The 12,088-nt window shown below is 38.2% G+C and overlaps 1 protein-coding gene across 2 annotated transcripts in view; it reads right to left on the bottom strand.

Moving 5' to 3' along the window:
* The window catches only part of TBC1D23 (TBC1 domain family, member 23), a 57,811-nt gene extending 46,344 nt beyond the window's left edge, over nt 1-11,467 (bottom strand). For both annotated transcript variants that reach the window (XM_010841947.1, XM_010841948.1), the window contains exon 1: nt 11,209-11,467. In XM_010841947.1, coding sequence (XP_010840249.1) covers nt 11,209-11,261 — 53 coding nt within the window. In that variant the 5' untranslated portion in view covers nt 11,262-11,467. The remainder of the gene's footprint in view (nt 1-11,208) is intronic.
* Nucleotides 11,468-12,088: the final 621 nt, after the last annotated feature.

The following is a 12,088-nucleotide window of genomic DNA, read 5'->3' as shown; positions in this document are numbered from 1 at the left end:
CACTTTCAAGAGGCTTTTGAGTTCCTCTTCACTTTCTGCCATAAGGGTGGTGTCATCTGCATATCTGAGGTTATTGCTATTTCTTCTGCAATCATGATTCCATCTTGTGCTTCTTCCAGCCCAGCGTTTCTCATGATGTACTCTGCATATAAGTTAAATAAGCAGGGTGACAATATATAGCCTTGACGTACTCCTTTTCCTATTTGGAACCAGTCTGTTGTTCCATGTCCAGTTCTAACTGTTGCTTCCTGAACTGCATATAGGTTTCTCAAGGGGCAGGTCAGGTGGTCTGGTATTCCCATCTCTTTCAGAATTTTCCACAATTTATTGTGATCCACACAGTCAAAGGCTTTGGCATAGTCAATAAAGCAGAAATAGATGTTTTTCTGGAACTCTCTTGCTTTTTCCATGATCCAGCAGATGTTGGCAATTTGATCTCTGGTTCCTCTGCCTCAATAAAAATGTAATAAAAGAGTAACAGAAAAAGTTTAGAGACTCTTTAATTTAGGGCTTTAAGAGGAAGCTTGTATGTCAACCTGCATTTACCATTTCAGTGATGTGAGCACATCACTATGAAGGGTCCAAACCATATACCCTAGGGTTGCTGAGGGAAAGAGTTTGCCTTGCCTCTTTAATTTCTCAAATTGATACTACTTGTTAAATAACTATCAGAAAGGAACAGACTCCTAAACAGTTGCCATGGCAGCTCAGTAGCAAAAGCATCAAGAATCATGAATATAGTGGCTTAGAGACAGTGTGTTACAGAGAAAATTGTATAAAATTTAAAGTCAGAAAACGTGACATCAGATTCCACACACCTTTAACAGCTGTGTGACCTAAGATACAAACTCAGTTTCTTCACCTATAAAACGGCGTAGAATCAGATACCATCTAATCAAAAGACGTGGAGAGTATTTATACAGCACATGAATTATCTTCTTTTCTACTAGAATATCACTCCCACTCTCTGCTTTCTATTTCATCTTAATAACTACACCTTACCTGACTTTGTCTTTCCCAACTTTTTTGCTCAGTCTTGTACAAGACTCCAAAGGCAGTGCAGACTCACTGTTCCCCAAAAAGAAGAGTGTCAGACAGTGAGCTGCTGCTCACATGAGCCACTGCGGGGCGCTTGTGTCAGCACTCATGAGGCGCAAGTGAGGCAACAGTGAAATGTGGGAAACACTAAAATTAGAGGTAAGAGCAAACCTGAGTGTAGGGACATAAGTCACTCTTCATTTAGTCAAGATTAAATCTTCAGAGACAAAATAAGCATTCAAGAAGCGTGGGTTTTTTTATATAGAAAGCATACGTATGAAGTAGCTCTAGAATTAAGCAATCATTCCCAGCAGCCTATCAGGCCTCTATGATTTCCTATGGCCTATTTAACTTCAGAATAGACTGTCCCCCGAGCATACTAAGATAAGTTGCTGAAACACTTAGAGTATTTTCTAGGTTGGAAACCAATTGTCTTAATTCTCAGTCTATCAAGTAAATAATGTCAACTTTACTAGCTTTCAAAATTCTTTAAAATCACACCCTTTTCTATTATTATTTTAAAAATCAAGGAGTAGAGTAGTTTAAAAAAAAAACCACTTAGGACCTAGAATGTATATAGTCACCTAAGCTTAGCAGCAGCAGCAGCAAGCTTAAATGCAGAGTACAGAGAAACTAGAGAAAACCCAAATGACAAATTTAAAAAAAAAAAAAATTAGTTTTGTGTCCAAAGTGGTCAAGATCTAAGATACATTATTATTTGATTAAAATAAAAAGACAAAAACTGCATTACTGGGGAAATCAATAAAAGCCAACACTTGCTTGTAAACACCAAGCATGTTATTTCTACTGCATAGGCTACCGTTCAAACCTGACTGCCAGCAGTGCTATGGCCGTCCCTTGGTGTGCTTAGAACATAAGCCACTATGAGCACAGGTTAAGTAATGTGCGGCCAGCTTCTCCATGCATACATGGCACAAGCTTCTGATCAGTTATTCAAAACTAAAAAAATAGCCAGCTAACTACTTGTGAGCACCAGCAAATTGTGTAACAGTGGCAAGTTGCACATACTGAGTTGTGGCTGCAAGATTTCACTTGTGCTGTCATACTTCCGGTTATTTCCTAATGCCCAGGTCATGAGACATCAGCACCGAAGATCTGTCTGAACTTATTTTGCGTGACATTTGTTAGAAGTGAAGATAAGAGAACGTTGTTACAGATTCAATTGTACAGTAGATATGGATGGAATTGACCATAATATGTAATATGCAACATGTTTTTAAATACCAATCTCAAACTACCAAAGCATTCCAAGAACAAATAGTATGACGACACATTTGGAAATGACCATGACACCTTACAGTCCATGACAGCAAAATTTGTTAATTGTGAAATCTTGAATTTATCTGGATTCTTGTCAGAGTCAGCCACACTTATTACAGCATTTTAACAAAATGTATATTTGTTAAAATATACATATGGGAAAAACAACACTCCACCAGCTTGAAAGAAGAAACAGTGAAACTATTACCAGGATCAGATCTACCAAAGCAGTTTCAGGAGATTCCCCTATCAAATACTGTAATCATCTGCAGAATTTAACTAGGAGCTTTGCCAAGTAGACAAAGTGCTAAATCTAGTCCTCCTTGTCTAAGAGGACAAGCATACACGATAGCTGCAATATTTCAGCACTGTGTTGCTCTGTAAACTACTAAAATTAGCTACATTACAAATGGAGCAGATGCTTTAAATTTTTATAAACTTATTTTTGACCCATAATCCATGTAGATCAAATTGCACCAATGGTATACCAATGGTGCCCCTTCCTCTGCTAACAATGAACTCAGGAATTTTTGTGCAAGCATTGAAAGAAAAAAGTGCTCACAACTTTACCGTACGTGTAACGCTGCGATGCATTCACTGTAAGACTTGGTGCACAAAAGGGAGAACTCTCTGTCCACTAATGAAAAGTTAACCTTAGAGAGTGCTCTAAACCTTTTCCTCTTCTATGCTTCCTCAAAGCAAAAAGTCCCCAACAGTCTGTTCTTTTCTATACACATAAGGTGATTTTCTAGCACATTTAGTGCACAAAGAAATGCATCACAGTCTTTCCCCAACCCAACAACCAAAGCACTAGTTCATCTGGAAACTGAAAATAGTGTACCTCTTTTACCTCAGAGAAAGAAGGCGATGAAAACAGCACAAGTCAACACAAAACAGCACTTTACCTGTTTCTAATACAAATTCCCACTTTACTCAAACTGGAATGAGAGGAAGACAACAGTATCCCATTGTTCACTGCAGCACTATTTACAATACTTAGAACAGAGAAGCAACCTAGATGTCCATCAACAGATGAATGGATAAAGAAGTTGTGGTACATATACACAATAGAATATTACTCAGCCATAAACACGAACACATTTGAGTCAGTTCTAATGAGGTGGATGAACCTAAAGCCTATTATACAGAGTGAAGTAAGTCAGAAAGAGAAAGATAAATATCGTATACTAATGCATATATACAGAACCTAGAAAAATGGTACTGAAGAATGTATCTGCAGGGCAACAATGGACAAACACACATACAAAATAGACTTATGGACATGGGGAGACAGGAGGAGAGGGTGAGATGTATGGAAGGAGTAACATGGAAACTTACATTACCATATGTAAAATAGACAGCCAATGGGAAATTGCTGTATGTCTCAGGAAACCCAAACAGGGGTTCCACATCCACCTAGAGGGGTGGGGTGGGGAGGGAGATGGGAGGCAGTTCAAAAGGGAGGGGATATATAATACCAATGGATGATTCATGTTGAGGTCTGACAGAAAACAACAAAATTCTGTAAAGCAATTTTCCTTCAATTAAAAAATAAATAAACAGAAAAAAAAAAACTGGAATGAGAATAGAAAGACCACCAATATTCCTTTTCATGAAACCACTATTTTGGAAGATAAAGAAACAGTTATTGCAAATGAGGTGACAATATTTTGCAACATTTAGGCAGTTCTTCCCAAAGATATTTTACCAATGGAGATCAGAGATGGACAAAGAAACACATAATGGACTTATTTTTTTAACCTGAATTCCATCTATCAGTGATAACTTATTCAACAAAAAAGGAACTCAATTTATTTTCATGTCAGTGGTTAGATCTAAATGGAATCTACAAAATAAGTTCAAGAATGTTTGGTATTCAACTGCTCGTAAGATGAATACATCCTCTGTGTCACTTTTATACCTCAAAACAGAGACTAGAAACTATTTAAAGGGGACAGTGACCACAAGAAAGCTATTTTAAAAGCAAGTTTCTTATTTCCCTAACATCACTGAATATAAACAATGAAAAAATTACTGAGGTGATAGTAATTAAAACTGTATAATTATTTATATGTTCTAATTAAATATCACTATTACGTTCTCACAGACTAAATACGTAAATCAAAATAAATTATAACTTTATTTCCAAATGATATAGATACATATATATTACTTATGTATTCACATATAATTAATATATAATTACATAAATACATGTAGTTAAATATATAAAATATTAGATATATAATCTAGATGATATTTGTAACCCCAGTATCTCAACATAAAAAAACTGATCTATTTAAGTGATTTTTGCCAAGAGGCATGAGAACAGATTATGAAAACCAAAGAGATATGAAATTATAGTACATAACGCTCTGTATCCCATCCCACCACAACAGTCATGAATTACCCCTTCTTGTGGATTCAAGAAAGGCAATGTGGCCTGTGCACAAAGCCTGTGCATAGCCTCAGAGCCTTATAGGTTCCACAGATAATGCACACATGTGGTCAACAAAGCACATCTTTAAATACCGTATGTTCAGAACACATGGTGATTTAATGTAAGATTAGCATATTTTTAACTGGGTTCTCTCTATCTGTTAAAGTATCTGCAAACTATACACAGTGTATGCAATCAACTTTAGAAAGAAAGGGCTTAGAGAGCCATGAGTTTAAGTCCCAGATTTTCCACTCACTGGGTATATTGTCTAAACTCCCTATGCCTATCTTCTCAGCCCTAACAAGAAAAGGACAATAACTCATAATTTCCCTTTCTCATAGAATTGTTCTAAGAGCCAAAATGAGACAGTATATATAAGCATGTTATCCTTTGTATAACAAAGGATAAAGTTCTATACAAACATATAGTATTTTCTTACATGTTTTCTTCTTACTAAAATCATTAAACACCACAACAACTAGTTTTACGTAACAACTGCTTGAAAGTAAGGAAAGGACACATTACAGCATTCGGTTTGGAATGAAAAATCCAATAAAATGCTATGTCAGCTTAAAGACAAGAACAAACTCCTTTAATCTTCAAGAAGAAGGAAGATGTAAAACACATTATTTAATTAGTCATCCTTTTCTCAACTCAGGTGAAAAAGGTGAGACAGACCCTTAAAAATAAATGTACATTAAATTTCAGGAAATAGGTTTTCTTTTAACTAGTTCCTACTGCTCTTGCATTCCCAATAAACAACAATTTGCTCTTATGAACTTAATATATGAGGCTGATTTGCTTTCTGTATGTAATTCTCAATATCTAAATAAGTCACTTCAAGCACTGCTTCTTTAAATGATGAAAAAATTGAAATGCCAAAGCAAATCAGAACAATGCACAGTTTTGGTTTTAAATGTTTCAATTTTTTTTTAAACACTACATAGCAGCTTGAATATAACCAGTATTTAGTTGATGTTAGCTGAATGAATTAAGAATGCTTTGCTAACCTCTATTTTGCTTTTTAATAGATGGTGTGGGAGGACTGGACTGCCTTTGATTTATACCAAGTAGAATCCACATTTCACCATAAGCAGCAGAAATGACTTGTAGGCATACTTTATCAGTTCTGCTCAGAAGACACCTACCCGTGAGTTGGCTGTGTACTGGAGCACACTCAGTAGTGCAGAATTACCTGAACCGCCTCCCTATACTTACAGGGATGCACCTGTACTCCTAGCAGTGAGTACAAGTACATGGAAAGAAATTCACTGAATACCTTTCTTTAGCATGCAAAAACCAATTACTAACTCTTACCTGTGGGTATTAAAACATCCACAGGAACAAGGAACAAGTGAATTCTTATTTAGGAATTACCTCCAAAAACAGTAAAACCCAAATTATAATAACATTCATATAAATAGCATAAACAAAGTAAGTCTTCTTAATTTCTAACTTCTGTCTGCCCTCACAAAATCAAACAGTTGTCAACATAAAAACTCCTAATTCACACCAATATGGTTCACTTTCTCTTCATTTTATGTAAGATAATATCTAGTCTTCCCAGAACTACAAGCTATCAATATTCTAAGCAACAGGTTTCATTCTCTTTCATAGTAAATGTATTTCTTTATTGATTATATCATTCTGAAATTGCTACCACCTAATAATCCCTGAGTGATTATTTAAATCTCTATTTCCATGCTTATGAAATGGAAAGCACAGAATACTATTTACAAAGTGCACAAAATTTCGAAAAAGACCTCATTATTCTCAAAACAATTCCTATTCACATCTCAAATTAACAATAGAAGCCTCTTTATGAAACCGATATTTCTACAATTTTAACAAAAGCTTAGCAACAAAGAAAAGCTCTACAAAAAATTTTAACTTAGCAAACTCAAAATACCAACAGTTGTTGCACAATGTCTTTACCAAAACAAAAATTTTTAATCAAGACTTTAGATTTTAAGGAGTTATTTCAGAAAGAAAGTCTCAGAAAATGAAAGCCACAATCGCAAACCTGGTTTCTTCAATACCCAGAAGAATGACCAATCATTGAACTACAATAATTTAACACTTCTGTTATTTTCAGATCTGTAGCTTATATTATTTAATTAAATTTATTTCAAACTGTAAACAATTTTACAAGGACTTCTCCATGCTCTCTGAGTTTACATGGCTGCAATTTCAGAAAGTTTGGGAGCTGAGGCAGTTTCTGATAACCCTAGATTTCCATAAAAATATAAGTATTACACCAGCAAATAATCACGCAGCTTACAAAAACACTGGAGTCAGAAAATTTATATGAAATGACATCTTGGTATATTACTGCACATGATTTTACAAAAATCTGTATCTTCATTCCGACAATAAACATTTGAGCCACCTGCCATCAGCACTGCCCTTGGGAAGTTCACTATCTAAAGAACAACAACAGGACTTCCCTGGTTTTGTCGTGGATAAGAATCCATCTGCCAATGCAGAGGACATGGGTTCGGTCCCTGGTTCAAGAAGATTTCACAGGACACAGAGCAACTAAGCCCCAAAACCCCCAAGTACCTAGAGCCGGTGCTCTTCAACAGGAGAAGTCACCGCGACGAGACGCCCAAGCACCACAACGAAGAGTAGTGCCCGCTTGCCACAACTAGACAAAGTTCTCCCAAAGCAATGATAAAGAAATAAATAAAATACCGAACAGTGGTAAAACATGCAATCAGATTAAAACTAAAGTATAATTACGTAATATATACAGTATAATGTGTTAGATGATACAATATAAATAGTAAAGAGAAAAATTCCCCTGACCAACTCATTGGAGATATACATCACCTAGAACTATGAACAAGAAATGCCATCGCCCAGTAGTGGTCGGTCAGAAATATGGAATTCCAGGTCCCAAGCAAACTTACTGAACCAGAATCTGAAATTTAACAAGCTCTCCAGGTAATCCCAATGCATATTTAAATTCTGAAAAGCACCGATCCAGAGCATAACTAAAAAACAGTAAATAAGTAAAAGTGACATCTTGTACTTTTAAGTTCTTCAGGCCCCATCCTGAGCCTCTTTACAAATGAACAGATAATTTAACAAGTTCAGCTACCGAGTTTCACAGATCAGGATCAAAGAGTGAGATACCACTGACAACAAAGAAAGCACACAGGAAAAACTAATGAAAAGCAAACTCAAAAAGGGATGGCTGTCGAGGGGCATTTAAGCAGCAACAGTCTACGCTTTCTGCCTAGATAGGCCTTAAAGGTCTCAATGTATTACAGAAGTATAACAGTAAATGATGTCTTTAAACCTGCCTCCTCTAACTAGACCACAAATTCCTTAAGGACAGGGACCTAGTTTTATTCTTATACACTCACATTTGTAAACTGAATGACCCTAAATCTTTAAGATGAGTTCAGTTACACAACAAGATGTTTAACACATTTCAGAAAATTTTCTATCTAGAAAGATTACAATAAATATGTCACAACATTTCTTTTTTTAAAGAATAAAGCTGCTCCAGTGTATACAAGAAGCACTCTAAGGACAGAGGCTTTACTGAACTTGTGGCTCCAAATGCGAATGTCTTTTCTGACTCTATTCAAATTCACTTCTAGGGGACCAGTGAGTGGAATGAGTACAGAAAAAGGATAAAGATTAGAAGAGAATGGAGGTTTTTTTGTTTTACCTAGTTAGATAATAGGTAACTAAGGAGACAGGTACATGCATACATCTCTAAATATATGTATAAGTTCACATTATTTTTTTTTTAATTTTATTTTATTTTTAAAATTTACATAATTGTATTAGTTTTGCCAAATATCAAAATGAATCCGCTCTGGAGGGTACATATCATATTTAAGTAGGTGTGTGAACAGAAGAGGCTTGGAGAGAGTTTTCATTGATTACTTAAAATTTTATTATTATAGGGTTTACAAATGATGTGTATTAGTGTTTTCTTTCTTTTTTTTTTTTTTAAGGAGGAGAAATTAGTGAATAAAAAGCTAATTCACTTCAGTCAGCTTTCTGTCTCTGTACAAACATACCCAAGCACACACTCACATATTCACACACTACTTCGTAGTAAAATGAACATCTTGAATTTAGACTATAGAAGCCATAGATTTGGAGAAGGAAATGGCAACCCACTCCAGTGTTCTTGCCTGGAGAGTCCCAGGGATGGGGGAGCCTGGTGGGCTGCCTTCTATGGGATTGAACAGAGTCGGACATGAATGAAGCGACTTAGCAGCAGCAGCAGCAGCCATAGATTATTATAAACAGCTATTCCTTTAACTGTTTTCAAAAATCAAAATCTGTAATTTTAATCTGAAATGTATTTTTCTTAAAGAAAAACTATTAAAATAAGCAATAAAATAATACAAATAATAAAAAAAAAAAAGAAGAGAATGGAGGGAGAATAAAAATCAAGAGAACACTCAGGGTTCTTCCACTCATGAAAATAAAAAGAGCAAAAACGGGAAGCCTCACCAAAGAAACAGCAATGCTACAAGAAAACAAATGCCACCACCAGCAACCATTCACTCCACGGTCCTTGCCCCTCTGAACCAGACACAAGTTCACAATCTGCCCAACCTAAGAACTCCCCAAAAACACCTTTTCTCTAGAAATACTTTCCCTCCTGGCCTTCAATCAGTTGATGACAGCCAGTTTACACTACAACAAATTCACTCGTCCAAAACAGCAAACTTTATGACATCCTAGTCATTACTCTCCAAACAAATCATCAATTTTCTTGTCTATGTCCTTGCTCATGCTATTACTTCATTCAGAGACCTTTCTGCTCCGTTAATTTGACCCTGCACCTTAGCTGCCAGCCACGAGTGGCTATTTAACATTTGAAACACAGCTAGACCGGACTGAGATGAGCAGTAAAGTGTAAAATACACATCGAGTTTTGAAGACCCGGTACAAAAAAGATGTGAAAGTACTGTTTGTTTGTTTTTTAACAATGATTACATGTTGAAAGGTTTTGGATATATTCAATTAAAGAAGATACATAATTACAATTATTTTCACCTGTTTCTTTTTAGTTTTTAACATGGCTACTAGAAAATTTTAAATTACTATGTGGTTCACATTGCATTTCTATTGGACAGCACTGGTCTAAATCCTACTCATTCTTCAAGGCCTAATTCAAACACCCCCGCCCCCATACAGCTTTCCCCAGTGACTCCAAATGGACGTGGTTTCTGTCTCCCAGAACTTTGACAACACTTTTATTAATACGTCCAAAGAACTAGGGCAATTTTATCTTCTTACCGAGTGTACCTCTACAGCTCCCCAACTCCAAGGTAAGTCAATTGAGAAAAGAAAGTACATCTAGGTAAGTTTTTATCTTACACCTTCATCAATAGTACATATATTGATGCTAAGGTGATGCCTGATGTCTGCTAAGTGAGAGCTGAATTTCTCAATTACTATTACTATATTATCTATCCCTTTCAACGATTTCCAGTTCTTTCAGAGGGATTAAACTCCATGTCTACAAATGTCCTGGATTATTATTATTAGACAAATAGAGTGCTAGTGAGCTATACATATATGATGAACAGGCAAATTCAAAACTATCTAATACCTGTGGTCAATGCACTTAGATCAATTGTAAAAATTCGACAAGCCTCTAAAGGTTCCATTTTTTAAATGATGTTATCTCTACAAGTGTACTGTGAAGATCAACTATTTCAAAAATAGGAGATTTTCCCAAAGAGTAACAACACTAGGTGACTAAAGCCTACCAAAAATTGTCAGAAGTCCTCCCCACAACCCTGACTGTAAATCAGGTAAGCGCGCAAAGCCTTGAGGACAGCAACAGCGGTGTCCTACGTCGCATCCAACGCTCTGAAATAGAGTTGTGAGCAAAATAGCAGGAAGGAAAAAGATGTGTGGAAGAGACGAAAGGTGGAAACTGTTGGAACGCGAAATGAGAAATGAAAACTAGGACTAAAAATGTCTCAGTTATGTGGGAGGGAGTCATCCCTAGGTGTACCAGTCAACCTCTGAACCAAGCAAAGGCTACGGCAGTCATTTCAAGTGGTCTTTTCTTCAAAGAGTATTCCAGTGCCTGAGATCTGCATCCGCGAAACTTCCTTCCTAACCAGCAGCCTACTCTGACTCCCCGGGCCAGGGACTCCGGCCAAACCAGCCCCGAAGCCACCCTTCTCCAGCACATTTTGGAAGCCGGCGGATGAAGCTGGAAGGGTCAACTGAGGCCCAGCACCTGGACGAGATCCCTCTCCCTCCGAGTCTGGCTTTAGCCCCTAGGACCGTGCTGGCAGAGGGGAACCCGGCAGGCAGAGGGGGCGGGGCAGGGCTCCGGGCTTCGAGCACCGGTCTTCCCGTTCCATGCCGGCGCCACCCGGGGACGCGGGGACGGGCAGGGTGGTGACAACGCAGAAAAGAAGGGCAGTGCGAAGCAGCCCGGGGCTTCTACTCACCAGCCTTCGTCGCCCGACGTCGGCAGTGGCAGGACCTCTTCTCCTTCCGCCATTGCTGTTGACGTCCACGTCACTTTGCCGAAAAGTGGACCCGGCGCCGAGACCGACTTATACCCAACGTCGTAAAAGGTCCTCGGAAGTCTGGGACCAAGCTTCTGGAGAGGGAAAGGAAGAGAGAGGGAGGAGGCGAAGGACGGGAAGAACGCGACGTCACGACGTCCCGAGGGCGAACGGCAACTTGGAGGAGGAGACTTGGCGAGCCGCTGCCCTTCCAAAGACTACACGTCCCAGGATGCCGCGGGCCCTGGGCCGGACGCAGTGGGTGGGGTTTGGCAAGAGCGTGGGTCCCAGAAAGAGGCCCTTGTAAGCGTCCCTTTTTGGCGTCCAGTTAGCGTCTTCTTTGCGTCTTAGCGTCCTGCTTAGAGTCATATTTGACAGTTTTAAGTAGTGGAGGGAGGAGCGAAGGGGAAATGCCATAGGGAAGATGGAGCGGTCAAAAGTACAAGTGGAGGCCATATACTTTATGTCTGAATGCTTTAAAAGTTGTTTTTTAAAAAGCTAAACAGTAAAGGAGAAGGAAATGGAAGCCCACTCCAGTGTTCTTGCCTGGAGAATCCCAGGGACGGGGGAGCCTGGTGGGCTGCCGTCTATGGGGTTGCACAGAGTCGGACACGACTGAAGCGACTTAGCAGTAGCAGCGAAGGAGGTGTGTTCTAGGCTCCCACCTTTATAAACATCTTTCATATATAAACATGGAAGTGAAAGTGAAAAGTGGCTCAGTCCTATTCGACTCTTTACGACCCCATGGACTGTAGCCCTCCAGGATCCTCTATCCATGGAATACTCCAGGCAAGAATACTAGAGTAGGTTGCCATTCCTT

This window comes from Bison bison, unplaced genomic scaffold (assembly GCF_000754665.1).
Source record: "Bison bison bison isolate TAMUID 2011002044 unplaced genomic scaffold, Bison_UMD1.0 scf7180017864168, whole genome shotgun sequence".
Lineage (NCBI taxonomy): Eukaryota > Metazoa > Chordata > Mammalia > Artiodactyla > Bovidae > Bison > Bison bison.
This window is presented reverse-complemented; position numbering and strand designations above follow the sequence as displayed.